The 20305-nt window shown below is 38.0% G+C and overlaps 1 protein-coding gene across 3 annotated transcripts in view; it reads left to right on the top strand.

The window, feature by feature from the left end:
• The window catches only part of Zw10 (Zeste-white 10), an 87396-nt gene that overhangs the window by 32145 nt on the left and 34946 nt on the right, over positions 1-20305 (top strand). For 2 of the 3 annotated variants that reach the window (XM_065238165.1, XM_065238166.1), the window contains 2 exons: positions 13013-14633; positions 18923-19188. In XM_065238165.1, the coding sequence (XP_065094237.1) occupies positions 13031-14633; positions 18923-19188 (1869 nt within the window). In that variant the 5' untranslated portion in view covers positions 13013-13030. The remainder of the gene's footprint in view (positions 1-13012; positions 14634-18922; positions 19189-20305) is intronic. The other variant, XM_065238167.1, reaches the window with a different exon arrangement.

The raw sequence follows: 20305 nt of genomic DNA on the forward strand, positions 1-20305 counted from the left end.
GTATTCTTCACTCTCATTGAAAGATGAGCGAGACGCATGTTGCGAGCCACCCTCCACAAGGTGTTCATTGAGGTTTCTCGTGAGAGTCCCTCGACGAAATTGCGCCAATAACCGCGTTTTTTTGCTTTGATTAATTGTTTCAGCTTTGTCTCAAGCTTTGAATATTCCTCGAAGTAAGTGGAGGTTTTGTGTCTACGAAAAGCTTTGAAAGCATCAGATTTTTCTACATACAATTTTGTGCATTCTTCGTCCCAACCAGGTGTGGCTGGTCTCCTTTTAAAGGGTGCACTTGGAACTTTTCTTTTTTGTGCTTCCAGTGAGCTTTTGTAAATCAAATCGGCTAGGAAACGATATTCTTCCAATGGTGGAAGCGCATCTATTGATTCGACACCGATTGTCACCGCCGTTGCATATTTCTGCCAGTCGATGTTCCTTGTAAGATCAAATGGAACTCGAGATGGTTCTGCAGAGTGAGGGCCACACTTTATTGAAATGATGATTGGCAAATGATCGCTACCATGGGGATCATTGATAACCTTCCACTGACAATCCAATGATAGCGATCTTGAACACAAAGATAGGTCGAGTCGGCTTTCTCGAGCCGGAGGTTTTGCTATACGTGTCGCTTCACCAGTGTTCAAAATAGTCAAATTGAAATCGTCACATAAATCGTAAAAAATAGCCGCTCTATTGTCGTCATATAGATCACCCCACCCAGTACCATGGGAGTTCATATCACCCAGAATTAATACTGGGGATGGAAGAATCGAAACTAGATTCCAGAGTTGACTACGGCTAATGGAGGTTCTTGGTGGAACGTATACTGAAGCTATGCAAAGATCTTTGTTCTTCACATTTATTTGGCAAGCGACGATTTCGACGCCTGATAGAGCAGGAAGGGAAATTTTGTAGAAAGGGTAGCACTTTTTGATCCAGGCGAATAATGTTAAAATCGTGGAAGTTGAGTTCTTTATCGGAAGAAAGCCATGTTTCACAGAGAACAAATATATCACAATCAGAATTGTGAAGTAAAAATTTGAACGAGTCTAGTTTAGGCACTAGACTACGGCAGTTCCACTGTAGCACAGTGATCATATCTTCAACCTCGTTCGACGAATTATCCATCGAAAGATATGATTGATGCAAGGAGGGGCCATGAAACAGTCAATTGCTTAAGATATGATTCTAACGTTGGAAGCAAGGCAGAAACTAAGCTTCTTAGAGGGTCTTGTATGGTGAACATGTTTAATATGAATTCCACAATGTCCGAAAAAGCTAGCAAACCTCGTTCGGACTTGGATTTCTTTTGAGAAGTTTGAGGAGCAGCTTTTTTATTTTTTTTATCTTTGTTGGGCAATGGCGGAAAATTCTTGCTGCATCCAGGGATTGGATCAGCAGGAGCCTTCGGTTTTGTTTTTTCATCCCCATTACCCTGGGAATTTGGCAATCTTCTGGAGGTGATTTTAGTTTTCTTACGGCGCACTTTCGGGGAGGGGCATTTTATTTTTGAGGATCCGTCCATTTTTGAAGGTGCGTGTACCACCGTAGAATCACCTTCATCCGATGAGTCAGAGTCCGATTCTTCAGCTGACAAAATCGAAAATTGGTTTGCATCTTGGACGGCTGATGCAGCCTTCACCATTTGCGCATAAGTCTGCTTGGAGCGTCCAGAGATTGAACGCTGCACTTTATCGGAGTGCTGCTTGTACATCGGGCACTCCTGCAAGGGGTGAGGATTCTCGCCACAGTAAGCGCATTTTACTGATTCTTTGTGGCAAGAATCCTCTTTGTGGTTTTCACCACATTTGCCACAACGAGTTTTGTTGCCGCAATGGCTGGCCGAGTGTCCCAGCCTTTTGCAGTTGGTACAATTATATACCCTCTGTACAAACAGCCGCACCGGAAAAAAAGCACCATCAATTTTAACAAAGTTTGGGTGAACTGAACCTGCGAAAGTCACCCGGAACGAGTCTGAATGTTTATAAACTTTTTTACCGTCTAGCAAAGATGCTGAATGCAGTTGCCTTACATCCAGTATCTTCACTAGTGCGGTAGCGAATGTCGAGTTTTTAAAAGTTCCCGAGGCATGTTTCAAGTCCTCGACAGTCAGACTCGCGTCGGAGACCACGCCTTCTATCTCCACATCTCGAGAAGGGATGTAGATGTTATACTCAACACTAAAAAGCTCGTGTTCAGCAATTTTATTTGCCACATCATAAGTCGGTGCTTCTACACGCAGTTTGTTGAATCTTTCTTTGTGTACCAAGATTCCCGGATACTTACGCAGCAAATCTCTCGTTATGTCGAGAGTTTTCAAAGGTTTATTTTTGGGCCGAAAAAAGACAACCCATGGTCCTTTCGAAGACGGTTCATAGTATCTGGTTCGCGTAACGTAGGCATCGGAAGATGCCATAAGTGTTGCGCAAACGCGGTGCGCAACCACTTAAGAAGGGAAAAAATTAAAACCTTCACTATTTAATTAATTTTAATTACTAGTAATTAAATTTTTTGCCCGACGTACGAACAAATCAAAAAGAAAAAAAAAATCGAAAAAAAAAAAAACTTATATCTACTTGCAAAAAGTTGTCTCACTATGACCCATACTCCCCTACCAGGGGTGAGAGACAGAGTCACGCGCCACGAGGCATAATTAAACTACAATAGGGAGGCAAATGGGCTCGGCCCATGGAATTCCACTTCCTCTGTTGCACACTGGTCACTTGGGGCACCCAATGGGGGGGGGGTGAAAAAACCGCTCGGGCGGAAAAAAACACCGAAAAAAACTAGATGCCGCGCGACTGAGACCGGGACCGGGTCGATAGGTAGGGTCCAGGTGTGGGAGCTGCCTCCATGGCGTCGGTAGTATTGGTGCTCGACACGGAAAACAAGATCGACAGAAATCAAAACTCGTTTATTTTATTATTTTACTTTGTGCAATATGCATTAATTTCGGGGGATGTATAAAAAACCGATTTATGGCTATTTCCAAGCTGTTAAGATCGTCGAGGAATAGTAAATTACCTCTGGCTCGCCTGGAAATAGCTTTCCCAGCTCGGATGCTCTGTTCCGCAGCTCAGATGGGATTAGTTTTCCGGATCGATCCTTAAAATCATCAACCACGTTATGAGTGATGGTCCTCTTAGCAGCACTTGACCAAAATAATTTGCGTTGCAACGTTCTCGCGTTAGAATTGCTGCTTTAAAATTTTCCCTCCCCGGTTGCGATGAAACCGTGAAATTGTCCAATGATTGAGTCGGCGATAACAGTGGAAATCCCTTTGATTATAATTGAATCAGTCTTAATTATTGTCATAAATCATAGTTTTTCGTAAAATTTTACATGTGCTTCTTTCATGCCTTTAATCCGTGTATGCATTTAGTCCGTTCAGCAAAAAATGGCGGTGATCAGTGTTGGCAAAATCACAAATCAATTGATATTTTCCCGCTCTCATGCGCTCGCAATATCACGCGTGATATTGGAACAAAATATCATGCTTGATATTGATTTTACAAGCTCCTTTGATATTGCAAGACTATTCACAACGTGCAAAAATCAAGCTGAGAGTTGACTCGACACAAAAATGATTCCGTTGCACCTCGTTTTCTTAGAAAGAGAAAGTATAGTTTGTTATCTCTTTTTACTCTTCACCGATGGCAGACATGAAGTGACTGCTGCCTGTCGTTATGAAAGTTTCGGTTGCATTCGGGTGTAAAGCAAAAATCATGAAATTCAATCTCACCTCAGATTGTTGAGATTTGCAGCTGGTGAGTTTTGTTAGCTTGATATTCCGAGCTGCGATATCACAGCTTGCAAAATCAACCGCAGTTTTTTGCTTGTTGATTTTTGTGTACGAAAATCAAGCGTGATCTTGAGCGTTGGTGAGATTTGATTTTTTTATATTTTCCCAACACTGGCGGTGATATCAGCTCTTCTGTTTGCTTCCGTTCAACAATTTTTCCAACGTTTAGTGATTTGCTGAAAATGAATAAAAAGAAGTCATTCTGAATCTTATTCAAATGCAAATATTAGGTTTCTTACTAAGAAAGCAATTCACGGCTTGTTCGATTGCCTTCATTTCCCTATATTTAGGCAAATGTGACGTACGCCTGAATCGGTTCGGAAGACATTGCTAACTACTTTGGATAATTTCATTTTATTGTAATAGCTTCTTGTAACCGATAATGAACGATCGTCGATCGTAGCTTGTTGTGATGTAAGGGGCACGGTGGTCTTAGTCCGACTTACTGAGCAGAAGATCGTGGGTTGTAATCCAAGCCTCTTTACAATACTGAGTTGATAGGGTCGTGTCATTTGCTTAACAGGTTTTAAAAGATCGCATCACTTTCCTATGTGAATCCAGATCTAATTTACCCTTCCCACTAACAAAAACGTCCTTCCCGTGAAAACCATGGAGATGCAGAGGTTTACTCGGTCTCTAGTAGCAACGGTTGTTGAAATAACAATCCTTTCCCTCCCAGATGACCGTAAGGACGTGGCCGTGACCTCAAAAATATGGACACTGAGAATGGATTCACATAACATATGTGGAACTCGATCATCAAAAATCGACCCCATTTCAGTGATTTCAAGTGGTATAGAAGGACATCGATCAGTCAAATTGATTATACCAGCTGTAAAATGAGAAAGGGGATCAAGGGGCTTGTCAATTCTTTTGAATGATTCTATCGTGGTTTATAATTTTATGTGTTCCTAGTTTTTATGTGCTTTATTTATAATTATACAGCAACTTTATCAAATTCATCACCTTGATTCACACAGCAAAACTGTGGTAAACTTAGAAGAAACATGTATGTAACATTTCCTTCCTTGAACACTTTCTATTCTTTTGGAACCAATTGCATCAAACTTTGATTTCATTAGGTTTCGTATAGGAGGAAAAACATGACCGCGTAAATTTGGAATTAAGTGTTTACATTTAAAAGTCTAGAGAGAAGCAGCAAAATTTGGAACAAGAGTCAGAAGTACCATTTGAAAAATATTCAGTGTTTTGAGCTGACTTTGCATCGTTCCATTCGTAAGAATTTTGTAAGCAGAACTATAAATAAAATCAAGTGCTTATCGATACCTGCAATATCCAAGATTTCCCTATGTTTCTGAATTGCCGTCAAATGTAAATTTCCTCAAAAATTCCAACACAAAGAACTACTCCAATTACTTTTTAACAAAAAACATGGTTAGGCTGATCCTTTTTGATTGAAAAGGCAAAAGAGGAGCTACACACAATCATAACAAACTTCTTTTCGACTACTATGGCCAAGGTCCCAGGGTGGGACTCCTAGCTAGCTGTATCAAAGTTAAACACTATTTACTAACGAAAATAATCGTTAATATGCATCAACTCGATATTTCGTGATGTAATCATAAGTTGACTCACTACAAGCACAGTTCACAATATTTCAACATACCACGGGTAAATTGATAGTTTTACACCTATTCAAAGTAATCCTTAAATCTTCGATTTGTTTGCATTAAATTATATTCAATTAATATAATTTCCGTCATAAATCCAATGCAAACCAATTAGACGAAGAAATAACGCATCTGTAAATAGGCAATATTACTGAATAACAACGTTCTCTATTGGCTTCTGATCGAATTGAAAATACTAGCTAAAAATCCTTTCAAAAGCCCCCTGTCGAGTTAGTCGAAAAAAGAATGCCAAATCCTTCAAGCATTTTAACAGCGGACGAACACCATCTCATTACGCATTACCGTGACTATTGACAATTCGCCTCTTCGGTCACTCTGTAACTCTTCACTCCTATGATAAAATCCCATAAGCAAACATCAGTCTGTGCGTGAAACTTGGTGAACATTTCCTTACCCTTTCACTTCTATGAAAATCTCATATGATTATGTCCATCTTTGCGTGAATAAACGGCGGCTTGCTGGAGGAATGAAGAGATGAAGACAAAGTCCGCTAGATTTCATGCACAGATTGTCAGATGCTTATCGGATTTTACCAGGAGTAAAGAGTTGCAGAGTCGCCGTCAACGCCAATGCTTACTTTCGTAAAGGCCAATGCTGCAAACGTAAACAATTACTTTTTGTGTGAATTTCTCGAAAACTGAAAACTCCTTCAAGAAAACCAACACCATGATTGTATAGAGAAAGAGTCCTCCTATCCGATAAAATTAGTGGCTTACATGGATTGACTTTGACCTACGAAACATTTACGAAAAAAGCCATTATTTATGTTTTCGACATTGGTCTTAATGAATGCTCAGTGTCGATATCACGAAAATTTTATTTTGACAGATCGATGTCCAACTATGCCAGTTATACCAGTGAAGCAAAACAAAAAAGGGGTCAGATTTGAGTCAGCTTTTTGCATGAAGTTCCACATATGTTATGTGATGGATTGCTAGTCCCAAGTCCCATTCCTATGGTTCTTTGTGCAAATTTCGCTAAATCTGGTCAATCACGGAGTAGCAACTACTGAAATGTATGGTCGTCAATGCTCATTCTCATCAAGAAAGCAATTCACGGTTTGTTCGGAGAGTGCAACACTCAAAAATAAATCGACTAGCGCGTCGTTAACTACTTCCACTTCTGCGAAAAGTACTTCTTCCGACGAGTCAATTTTGCGTTTTAAAGAAAGTCTGTAAATGGCGACTGTGAAACGGCAAACATACTTTTGAATATAAAAACCAATAAATGATCCATAAAATATTGGAAAACGTTCCATAAAAAACATCCAAATGATCCGTAAAACATCGGAGAAAATCCTTAAAAAAGTGTGAATGATCCATAAAAAACATCAATATGATCCATATTTTATGTAAAATTAGCAACACAATTGTAAAAATGTGCCGCTAAATTTCTAAAGAATGAGCATTGAAATTAAACGAATTACCCATAAACATATTGCAATTGATCCATAACACATTCAAGTTTGCGCACTTTAAAATATTGCCATGTTCGGATTGAACTAATATAAAGTCTAAACCAATCTTATCTTAATGCTTATAATAAAACCTATTTCAGCTTACAGCTGTCCAAAACTAGACTGCTCTGAGAAAGTTAATTTCATTAATCTGAACATTTTTGAAGAACAACATCGGATATAATCTCAAAATGTCAGAGGGATCAACACCAACGTTGATTGAAGAACAGAACAGCGATCGGAACTGTACACTTTGTGAAGGCCATGACCACGTAGATGATATGGTCCAGTGTGATGTCTGCGATTTCTGGACCCATTAAAGTTGTGCTGGTAAGACAACATCTGTAAAGGAGGTTCCAAAGAAACCACCTAGCAGAAAGAATAGTGCGAGGAGTGATGCCGGATCCGAATCTGGAAAAAGGAAGTACCAATGAGGTCAGCTTGGAGGAATCCCTAGACCAGTTGCAGCAGGAGAAAAGCGCAAAGGAGAAAGCGCTGGAGAAAGAGAAATTCCTCCATGAAAAGCGATAGGAGGCTGAGTGGGAGATTTTTCAAACCGAGAGTTATCTTCCGTCACTCTTTCAACAAAATTTTGGCTAGATCAATTATTATTTTAGTTAAGAACGCAAACGATGTAGAATGAGCTACTTACTAGTTACTTAGAGTAAATCAAGTATATAGCACTTAGAAACAAATTGTAGGTTACCAGATTTTAGGTTCAAATTGTAGTATCTAGATTAAGCAAATATAGAATTGTGAGTTCACAGTTCTGTTGAACCAAACCTGACGTCTGTCATTTCTGACAGCGACCGTTACCGTAGCTCTCCGAATCTCCCACAGGGTTGTCGCTGACGTTAGACTTATACTATTAACGTTTGAGGCACTATATTATTAATGTTGATCCATAAACCATGAAACATTTCTGTATTACTGCGTAGCTACTTAGATTTACTGATTTGCATATGTTTTTCATGTTTTGGACACTTTTTTAAATTTGATAAATAAACCTTGGAAAATTGCTACATTACTGCGTAGCTACTTAGGTTTACTGTTTTGCCCGTTTTTTTTTTGTGTAAAGAGTGGAACGATGGGCGAGCGTCTAGAATAAGCTTCTTAAAGAAGTTTCTAAATGACGCTTCCATAGGATGCTTCTTAAGATATTATTATAGAATCTTCTTTGGAAGCTAATTCTAGACGCTTGCCCGTCGCTTCGCACCTCTACCTAAAATAAACGGGCAGGACAGTAAATCTAAGCAGATCGGATCAAAAAATCAAAAAGAGTAGGTTTACGGATTAAAATTTAAAAAATAATGTCCTAAACATAAATAATATACGTTTAATTCATGGATCATGCCTATATTTTTAAGTGCCCAAACTTGATTTTTTATGGATCACTTTCTTTAGATTAAGGTTAATTGCTGAATGTTTTATGGATCAATTGCAATATGTTTATGGGTAATTCGTAGAATTCCAATGCTCATTATTTAGAAATTTAGCGGTACATTTTTACAATTGTGTTGCTAAATTTTACATAAAATATTGATAATATTGATATTTTTTATGGATCATCCACACTATTTTAGGGATTTTCTCCGATGTTTTATGGATCATTTGAATGCTTTTAATGGAACGTTTTTCAATATTTAATGGATCGTTTTATCAATTCTAAAGGTGCATACTTAAGGCTGCCCTGTGAAACCGCGCATGAGCGTATATTGAAAATACACATACACTGACAAAGTGAAATTCGTTTTTTTAATCTAAATTTTTATTTTTAAATCAATTGAAAGAGTTTTTGAAAACAAAAAAATAAAAATTAATGTGTACTACATATTTTTTGTTTAAATATGCATCATACACGCAGAAAAATGGATTTTTGTTTCAGGGCCTAATGTATTTTGTTTTTGTTTCAAACATATTGTATCACTATTTCAACAAAAAAAAAATTTGAATCAACAAAATGGTTTTTAGAATCAACAAACAGAGTATTGACTCTTCAATCTGTTTATTGATTCAAAAATATTTTTCTTTGAATTAACCGAATAATATATTAGAATCAATACCAAAAATATATTAGGCCCTGAGCCAAAAATATATCCATTTGAATTTAAAAATCATTACTCTGCGTGTAAACAACAAAAACCATCGTTGGGGCTACAACCGAAAATTATTCATATTAATAACCATAAGTTTGACACTACAATATATCCCAAATATATTTATTTTTGATTCAAAAAGATCGATTTTTTTTCTACGTGTACCCTCCCCTTGGCTAGTTTTTGCACCTTGCTGTTGGTGAGCGGGCTTAATTTCATGCTATTTAGTAAAGTGTTGGAGACGGTAGGTTTTGGCCGGCGTTGCCGGCTCATGCCGCTGTAGAATGGCGCCATGGGCACGCAATGGGGATTACTAAGCTTCCCCTCCACCACTGCATGAGAGAACCAAAGATCTAGTCTAGCAGTGATAGTATCACACTTGTTACTCCTTTGATTGAGAGCCGCGTCGTAGTACGCTTACGTATAGGCACTGACGTTTGGTGTGATACTGGCGGGTTTTGCCGCAAATCACTCTTATTTTTTTTACGCAGATAGATTTATTTGGGTTTACACGGGAATTATATAAATGGAATATTTCAGAAAACGCCCAACAGTGCTCCTTCTATTTGTGTGACAAGCTTTCATTGTTGTTTTCATTGAAGTAGGTATTACTCAGGGAACAATGTTAAACACCATTTTTGTACATGGTATTGTAACTAATCTTATTCGTGCTTCATTTTGATTTGGGATTTCCATTTGTAACGCTGTGCGTTTGTTTTCAATTGAGTTGGCGGTAAAGATTGTGGAAAAGAATGGAATTTGTAAATATTAGGGATGAGTTGTATAAGTTGTAAATATTAGGTAACGTGTGTTGTCATATAGGTTGTAATCTTGTGCGAAGAAGCTGGTTTGTGTCTAAGCTATGTTTTACATTTAGCTTTGTATATACATTTGTAAGGTTTTATAGCAAGCTAGCGTTTTTTATGGAACAATAAATAAGATGGCTAAAGAGGAGAATTGCTAAATACGCGAAAGAGATAGGATTCAAATGAACACATAAATAAGATGGCTAATCGACATATGTTTTCGCGCCATATCCGATTCTTTTATCTTGAAGAAAACCTGTGGTTTCTTGGGGAACAAAACTTCTAATCTCTTCCATTTCGCTAACGAATCGGCTGGAAAGCAGATGTGTGTGACGCGGTTTTTAAGTTCGTTAAGTGGACTCTGTGAAAGTAATCTACGTACTCTAAGGTGATTAGTTTAAAAGGAGTTAATTGAGCCAGCTCAGTGATCTAACGTGTGGTTTTTTTTGTACGTTTAGGTTAATTGTACTGTTCAAAGTAGTTGCGTCGCAGACATCTGCGTTTTTAGTGTTTTATCGTACAAAAAGGTAATTTGTAAAACTTTTAAACATTAGCATTTTTGTAATTTCGTGTTTTTCGCGTTGGACAGCTCGTTCAACGGGCTTTTTTTTGTACGGGCTGGATTTTTGATGAGTTCGGCAGTCATCATCGCCGGAACTTTGGCTTCGTGGCGTCATCAAAGCCACATTTTTTGTCCGGGAAGGACGGATCAGACCCGTGTGCACAGCGAAGGCCCGCCTCTCGTAGGTAGTCAAACGGAGGAGAGTGTAGACGCTAAATTTCTGCTTAGCGAATTGTTTCCCGACGGTCGCCAAAAGCCGTCGGTAAGGTCCCGTTACAACCCCGGGGACCGTGACATTCGAGGGCTCGGACCGTAGGAGTACGAAGCCAATCGCGTACCTCGGTTCGGATTTCAACCAAAGAGGAGAGGATTTCATTCCATCTCGGGCGGTCAAAGCGGAAACACAGTACGCGAAGCCGTGCGACGGTACGTTGGTCTCTCTCTTCCGCGGAGCGAATCTCCCGGGAAAAGCTCGACTGCGTCGATGCTCAGCTCTCAAGAAAGAAAATCGGAAGCCTTCCGTCCAGCCGCCACTACCTCCGCACCTCTAATTTCGGCCATACCGCACACGGGTCACTTTTCGTCGCTGCACGCCATTTCCGCAGCTAGCTCGGCGCCATTCCGAGACCGCCGCCATCATCACAGGTCATCGGAAGGTCGACAGTCGCCATCGCTAGGACCTTGGTAAGGTCTCCGGCCGCCATTATCGCTCCATCCGTCGCCATCACCGATCCATCCGTCGCCATCACCGCTTCATCCGTCGCCGTTGCATCGCATCGCATCGCATCGCATCTCACGGAACCTAAATCCTGCGCAGGTATGTCCGTATTCTTGTTTTTAAGGCCATGAATTTAGTTTTTCCGTTGTTATTGGGTTTGTCCAACACAACACGAATGTAATTATCAAATACGTGAATATAGTTTGAATTGGTTGTTTTTGTTGTAAAGTCTATAGTTTTCCTTCATACCGTTGCGTCTCTTAGCTGGTTTCATACGACACTGTGTATTCCATTCGTAAGATCTCTCTCGATTCACACATATTTGTTTTTAACCCGATTCGTTTGGATGGAGCTTAGCATTTTGGATCCTTTCGGGGTTGCAGGTTTTTCGTGATAAAAGGAAGTGCGGATAAAAGTGTTCATTTGATCTCAGGCGTTAGCGAAAATTCGGGGCTGATTCGTTGAGGGACTTCGAGAATCGTACCGTACGGGAGTCCTCTGAGATTTAGTCTCAAAGTGTCGGGCAAGTTTAACACGACCGGTGGTCTCTCTTCGTGAGAGTGGCGCTTAAGCCACCGTGTTTACAATTATCTCAGGAAGTTTTCCCGCACGGTTACACATTGTGGCGTGCTTGTGACATATCCATACGTAATTTTGTGGGACGACATAGTGGAAACGTGTGAGCGTAGTTGGAGCATATATCCTATATAATTTAAAAATCAGTTAGGAATCTATCTTCAAAGTGAAGCATTTTAGTCACTTGAAGGTGTCACCTGGGACGAACAAATATATAATAAATATAGGTCAAAGGCAAAAACAATTTGATACACGTTAAATTTTAGATTACATACACAAGTCCAGGTACTTAATAAAGCATGGGCTATAATTGATTAGGTAGATTAGAGATTTCAATTATTTATTAAATTAGGCTAATGAGATATCATAATCATCAAACGAACTTAAATAAGAAAATTTAGACAGCCTAATAACATTAAGTAGATTAACAAAAGAGTTAGGATGCGGGGGTCCGCTTAGGGAGGCAACTAGCCTTTTCATATATTGTCTGTTTATTTTGATGGTTGCTTTAAAATATCAATTTGGTATGTATGTGAAAGGATGAATGGGTGGGAGATGGATTTTCGGTTTCTTTACATTTTGCAGCACAAATCTAGTACTATGTGTCATTTCCTCAAAACCCCCAAAAACCGACCTCCTCAATCCCTTCCCATGGCGTTAAAGTGGTCCGCATAGACTATTCAGCCATTACCCTTCCTTCATCCTCGGCTTTGGATTGACTTGCGCTCCCATTGCCCCACCAAACGCTGCAAAATGAAAAATGAAAAATAAGATCGATTTTTTTTTCTACGTGTAGCATTAGGTATGCCAGCACCCCAAATTCCGTATCTTCAAATGCCTTTACACTGAGTAAAAGTACCAAAAGTGTTAGTAGTATTATAGTCTCACGGCTGTACCAAAATAAGGGCATAATTTTATTTATTTTATCCTTTTTTCTGAGCATGAGCTGTTATTCCATATTTTATGAAGATCGTACAGATTGTAATAAACCGTCAGCAGGTCCATAACGGCAATAAAATGTATGTTCACCATAATAAATACTGAACGGCACCCAAGCCAAATGGGGTAGGTCCATAAGAAGGGCTATATCCGGGTTCATTCTGTATTATTTTATTAAACGGACTTACATCTATTGTTTACTCACTGAACCTCTTAGAAAGTACTATTCGATATATTTTGTATTTCAAGGTTACTGCTTTCCATCGTTATATACAATTGTTCAATGTGAGAGATTGTTGTGAAATGGTCCTTTCGGGTAAATGACCCATTCATTGGGCGAATGTTGTAGAATCAATTTTTCTCGATTAATTTTCAGTATGTATAATTATGATTTAATATTTTTTTTAGGTCTGCTGTCACACAAAAATGATCACTTCTGATGAAAGCATGGAGGTAGAAATTCTGAAGCAAGATTTGGATGCAAGGAAACAAATTGGTAGAATCGTTTTCAAAATAAAAGATTACCAGGATAAGGTGAAGCAGATCGTTTCAGGGTATTACGGCGATTTTCTTCCCAATTGCTATGATAACATGACTATAATGAAAAATGGCAAAATGCTTGAGGAAGAGATCAATAAAGTAGTTACAATGGTTAATCATGATACCACATGGCAGCTATCTATGGCACAAGAGCACATTCAGCAGCACCGTGAGGAACTGAGTGATGCAATCACAGGATACAAAACATCATATAAATTGCAAACAATTCACAGTTTATTTGAGATGATTCCAAGAAGCGGTGATGATTATCAGAAGTTAATAAGTATCATGGATAAAATAAAACTTCTGCTGAACGATGGAAGTGACCCTATTTTTTCAAAACTCGATTGTTACCAGAGCATTAGGTTGCGATATCATGAGGAATATCAAATGCTTCTGTATAACTTGAATAAGAAGTTTGAATCATTAATACACTTCAACGAAAAACTGTTCCAAAACACAAAAGCTGTCACCATCAAAATCAAGAAAAATGAAGATCAACTGCATCAAGTCATTGTAGCCCTAGTTAATACCAACTATAACGTGCACAGAATGTGCAAATTTCTTATGGATAACGTTTTTGAGCCTATTATAACGCGACCAGTTTCTCTAACGTGCAACGAAGATGACGCAGGTTATGCTTCAATCCAATTATCATATCAATTGAAGTCAAGTGACGATTTGCGGCCCAATCATAAGACCATATTTCAGCGAATGATGGAGACCTTCTATTGCTTGGGACATATGAACATATTGATTTCGGAACGACAGTGCATCTTCTCTATTATTGCACAACATATCAAAGGAACATTGTGCAAACTTTTGATCGAAAACTGCTTGCAAAACGATATTCCTGACACAATCGACGAAATGAACGAATCGAGCATGGTTCGTTCCATTCAGGAATTTAATAAATTTTTGACGGAAATGTTTTTTTTGGATTATCAGCACGACCATGTTTTGGATGAGTATGCCAGTAAAGTTGAATTTCTGTTTCAAAAGAAGTTTTGTACCAACATAGTGTCCACTGCTTTGGATGTAATCAGGAAAGATTTACACGATATGATTCTTGTCGAAGAGCGTGAAACTCATTTCTCCAACGGATCGGATATATTCTCTAGTTGTATGGTTTCGAAAAGTACAATCGAATTGAAAAAATTGTTGGATAAAATTCTTTCAGAAGTTTCCTCTGCGGAAAAGGAACTATCGGAACGTTTGGTGAAAACAATTGCAACCATTCTGGAACGCTACTGTATCGAAGTTGAGAAAAATCATGAAAAGCTATTGTTGAAAATTCCACAGCAAACCGCTCTCTATCATAACAACTGTATGTATCTTTCATTTTGGCTGCAGAAAAATGCTAGTAAACTTGACGGTAATAATTCGTTTATGTTAATTGGAAGTGCACTCCGTGACCAGAGTACGAAGATGTTTAATAACCAGCTGCAAAATCAGCGTGCCTTGCTATTGCAATCTTTAAAAGGATTTGGTAAGACTAATATGTTTGTATGTATTGTTTGTATTATTTTTATTTTATATAGAGATTAGGGGTTATTCCGAGAGTCGAAGTGACTTTTGTCACTAGTAAACAGTGTTGGGAAAATATCAAAAAATCAAATCTGGCCTACGCCCAAGATCACGCTTGATTTTCGAAGACAAAAATCAACAAGCAAACAACTGCGGTTGATTTTCCAAGCTGTGATAACGCAGCTCGGAATATCAAGCTAACAAAACTCACCAGCTGCAAATCTCAACAAACTGTGGTGAGATTGAGTTTCATAATTTTTGATTTACACCAGAATGCAACTGAAACTTCCATAACGGCTGGCAGCAGTCACTTCATGTCTGCCATCGGTGAAGAGTAAAAAGAGAGAGCAAACTATACTTTCTCTTTCTAAGAAAACGATGTGCGTTTTTATTGCCTTAGCATAACATCAAATTGAATACTTGTTTTGTTATCAACAGGAAAAATTGATTTCAGTTTGCTCTCACTGATAGCAGAAATAGTTTTCAATGTGATGTCACAGGAAGATTGCTTTCAATTTGCTATCATTTTGATGCTGGACTTTGCTCATTTAGTAAAGGCAAAATGAAATGATGTTTCCCATCCCGAGCAAAGTCTGAGATCAAATGGAAATCTAAATTTGATGTTGTGATTTCGCTGATAATGATTACTCAGGTTGCTGTCGTTTTGGTCGTTTTAACGGTTAAAATATCAAAATTGAGAGCAAAAAAATGTTCCTGTGACATCACATTGAAAACTATTTCTGCTATCAGTGAGAGCAAACTGAAAACTCTATTTGATATCAATTTTTCCTGTTGATAACAAAACAAGTAATAAATTTGATGTTATGCTAAGGCAATGAAAACAAACCCGCAACAACATATTTTTGTAGAGCAAATGTACAGCAAAATGAAAACGAAATTTATTATTGCATAAACTGAAATCAAATTAGGATTTCAGTTTGATGTTGATATCAAAACTTGATTTCAATTTGCTGTCATTTTGATGCTGGACTTTGCTCGGGTATGCGCCCATAAAGGTAATGATATTTGGTTTACCGGGCATGTACCATACTTTACGCAGTGCTTACTACTTGCGCATTCATATATTTTCGATCGAATCTTGGTTTTGACAAGATATTTTCGAAATAGTTTTTGAAGTGGAAACATTTTAAAAATATTGATTTTAAAATGATTTAGTCTGCAGATTAAATAACCGTGCAAAGTATGGTGCTGTCACGGTAATGGTTACTAATAGTACTGTCGTATATATTCGGTATTATGACATTCAACGTTAAAGAAATGCGTATTATTTATGTTAATTATTGACTAATTTTGTTACTATCTCTGTTTATAAAATGTTCTAAATAAAGCTGGTATTTAATTTTAAATTTCAATTTATATCACTTAGGTTGTGTTCCAATGGATTCCGTATTAATATGAGTTATTATAATAATCTCCTTCAAGATTAGATTTTTTTTTCTTTATGGAATAAACACAATTCCTTCCCTAAACGTGAACAGAACGAGCAGCAATCAAAAAAAGGCAGAATATCATTCGGGGAAGTGGCTATTCGGTGTAATGGCGATTGGGGAAGTGACATTCGGTGTTAAGTTGCAGAAACCACGAATGGTAGGGATAATCGCCGACGCGTTTGATATTCGAGCAAAAGTACATTCAAAACTACCGAGTCTATATATTTCAAAATTTCTTTACATACCGTCCACATTTATATGGGGGAAATTTTTATAATTTTTTTCAACGGATTTGTGCCATTAGGTGAAAAAAACGACTCTTTGAATAAAACAGCAAAAAAAGGTTATCTTCCATTTAATTCCACTTAATTAATGTTGGTATCCATGACAGATACTGATGTGTAATAGCATTTCTTTATATAATTAACCGTCAATTTGAATAGCTTTCGAATGAACTAAATTTGTATTTCTTGCCATATGCACTTTCGAAGTAGAGTATAAGAAAAACTGAATAAATGGATTGAATAGATTAGTCTTGAATTGGAAGTTAACTGATATACTTCTTAGTCCGTACACTAAAAGAAATCGTAAGTTCTATGTTAGTTACCACTAAACATAGCAGATACGTATTTCGACTACAATGTGCAGTCTTCATCAGTGTCATTCCCACTAAAGAACTTATCAAAATCTAACCCCCTTAAGTACTCATCCCCTAGGTATAAAAGTCGAAACGACTCTTTGAAAATTTCAGCTCATTCGGATGTAACACGAGCTGGCACTTTTGATTTAAAATTTATGTGGGAATATTGGTTGAAATGTATGGAGAAATAACATTCCTTCACTCTTTCGTAGAACTGGTTCAGCAAACTCGATTAAGCTCAAAATTTCAGCACACGTAGCTTCAACTATAAGTAACAACTTTGCTGAAGAGAGCATCAAGATTCAAGTTAGTATTAGGGAGATATTAATTAATTATGTTCATTATGCATATATATATGCATCAAAAAACATACAGGCAGCTTATTCAATATATTAACTAGATTACCAATAACATAAAAGCTCATATTTTCCACAGTCCAACATCCAGACTCGGGTCAGTAAATGAGATAACCACTCTCTGAATGTTTCAGCCCTTTTTGACGTTACACGGGCTGGCGTTTTTGGTTTAATGTTCACATATGAGATTTGGTTGATATTTTTATATAGAAAATGCTCATTTACATTCAAAATCGAATATCTCAATAAAACTAACTGGATTCATGATGCAATCTTCAGCAAACTCCTTAACTACAAGTTTTGAAAATCTGAATCAAATCGAGAACAAGGAAACTTTTTTATGATCGATAGAGTGTAGGTGCACAGACAAACATACATGACACATCGCATATTTCTCATTGTAAAACATTACCGCCATCTGTTAAGTACACTGTGGTGGGTAGTACGCTGAACAGATGGCGGTAGTGTGTAAACGTCAAACGCAAGGGAATTTGCTATGCACGCCACAGGTGGTAGTACTACCAACTGAGATACTTTCAAAGTGACCATTAAATGCTTGTTTGATGAGCAACTTATGAGTGTTATGTCTGTTTGTCTGTGGTAGGTGTGTTATTTTTTTTCATGTTTTTTATCCAAATTCCCCATACAAAATTCAAACTAAAAGCGCCAGCTCATCTTAGAACCAAATAAGCTGAAACTTCCAGAGAATGGTTTTCTCACCTAAAGGCACAAATATAGGGGTTGGCCCGTGGAAAATTTGAACTTTTATTTTTGTGGGCCAGTCTAATACCTTAACCTGTGATTTATGCAAAAGCAACATCCAACGGTTAAAACGGATAGAAGCCGCTTCAGCCGGTAGTCACTACGGCGCTTCATAAAAATGGATTTGCAATCAAACCATCCTCCAGTTTGATTCATAACCCTTAAGGTAAATATTGATAAAGAGGTCGTACAAATGGTTTTAGCCTTGTAGCATATGCTATAACTCCCTCGATAACTCTGTAGTGCGATCATAGCATAATGCTAGTTCAGACTGAAGAGTTATAACCGAGGTGTTATAAGGCTATATTGATGACATTTTTCTTGTCGATAATTATTATAACATGTTATAACCATAGGGGTAACTCTAAGACTAGAAGGTCCCGAAATAACGTGCTCAACTTTTTGGCTCAGCTCTGGTACTCTCTTCGGTCCCAAGTTAATCGATTCACCCCTCGAAACATAAGAAAACCCAATAACCCCTCATTTTATTTGTCAAACTTTCATAGCGAATCAAAACAAACAATGCGTAGTACTAGAATTTCGACTAGAATGGGGTACGTTAATCGTTTGCTTGGGACCAATAGGCTAGTCAAGTAGTGAGCCAATTTAAAATCGTTAGTTTCGTATTGATTGTTGTTATAACTGTGTAGTTTGATCAAGCAACATTGAATTGGTAGTGTTGGTGGCTTTGATTTGTACATGTAAAATCTTGTAATTTGGAAAATGTTCCACATATTATTTTCTTGGTTCACTTTTAAACCCTGAGTAGGAAAGTTATGCCATGCTGTTAGTAGTTGTGCAATCAAAGCTGAAAGCATCCAGTAGTCAAGGGCCTGACACGCCGCCTTCTTTCCGTAGCCAGCATAAAAACGTGATCACATATCAATCTAAGCAGGCCCGCGTCTATGCTCGCTACGGCTACTTGTTATAATCCTTGCCAGTAATCCATTTGGAACACAGCCTTAGTTACCACCATATGGTTCCGCATAATTGAAATGCATATGTGTTTGATTAACTAATTCTACATTTCATTACATTATAGAACTTAAAAATGGCATCGTCGAGCTTGGTCCTGAGCCGCAGAAATCAGTGAGGCAGTGTATTCGGCAATTAGATTTATTGAAAAGCGTGTGGCAAACGGTTTTACCTGAAAATACTTATAAAAGCAGCATCGGTGGATTGATAACGATTTTCAGTGCCGAGATTATTAAGAGAATATTCAACCTGGAGGACATCACCGCAGAAATCGGAAGTGGCCTCGTTAGTGTGATCGATGTCGCCAAAGAGAAAGCACCGTTGCTTTTCAAAGTAATAATTGGGTTCAGTCTTAAAATAATCATATATCAAGCACAACATACAAGCTTTTTGTAAACAAACCTTCTTATGCCCTTTTTTCGCCACCCATATGACACCAACGCAAATCTCTAATATCACCGGGTTGAAGAAACTTTCCCCTTCCCGATGAAATTGCTGGTTTGCGTGGGCGACCCTCGGTTGTTTGTTTACAAAAAGCTTGTATGCCCTTTTCACATGTGGCTCTTGATATAGAGCCTTCAATTTGAGAAAAAAATCGTGTGCATTAAGGAAAATTTTCATTTAATAGCAAAACGTAAACTACGAAACAAAATCCATGAAGATGATGAAGTTCATGTTTATTTCTCATTGTATTATGTTACGAGTGTACCAGAAAAAAAAGCCTGGTACATACTTACCTGCCCAGTTAGACATGCTCGGCCATAAGCGCGCATGAAGTGTTTATGGACGAGCATAAAAATTTACTAGCTTGTGGCCAAGTGGCGTTATGTTATAAAATCAAAATGTTGTGTAAAGTGGGGCAAGATGGGTCATCTACTTGTTTTTTTTTTATGCCAACAGGCTTAATGTAGCCAACCTTTATTGGGGTTGCTTGCATTGAATGATAATGAATAACAATTAAATTTTTAAATGTACTAAGTAACCCACCTTACCCTAAGCATGCAGATGACATTTTAATATAATTCATCTAATTCTACTGTGTTACCTGACTCATAACAAAAATTCGTTTAATCCGCGGGAACATCTAGGGTTAACTACCCCATTAAGCACAACCCGCACTTAGTCCTTCTTTATCTAGCGTAGTTTAGCACCAAACGGAATGTTATTATTACTGATGGCTTCCAAATTTATTTACCTTTCCGTATGTACCGTAAGATTTGGTAAAGAGAAACCAATCGTTGAGATATTGTCAAAAGTCTAACACTGCTTCTTGACGCCAAACTCGGCCTACGGATTCTAAACTCGGCCTAGCGCATTGAAACGCCAATGCATTCACTTCGGCCTAGCACATTGAAACGCCAATGCATTGACTTCGGCCTATCGGATGAAGATAAAAATAAACCTTCATATCACGTGTTCTCATTGACTTCGTTCGGTAACTTATTAACTA

Source organism: Ochlerotatus camptorhynchus, unplaced genomic scaffold (assembly GCF_037179485.1).
Source record: "Ochlerotatus camptorhynchus isolate MF236.1 unplaced genomic scaffold, CSIRO-AGI_Acam_v1.1 ptg000726l, whole genome shotgun sequence".
In the NCBI taxonomy this organism is placed as follows: Eukaryota; Metazoa; Arthropoda; class Insecta; order Diptera; family Culicidae; genus Ochlerotatus; species Ochlerotatus camptorhynchus.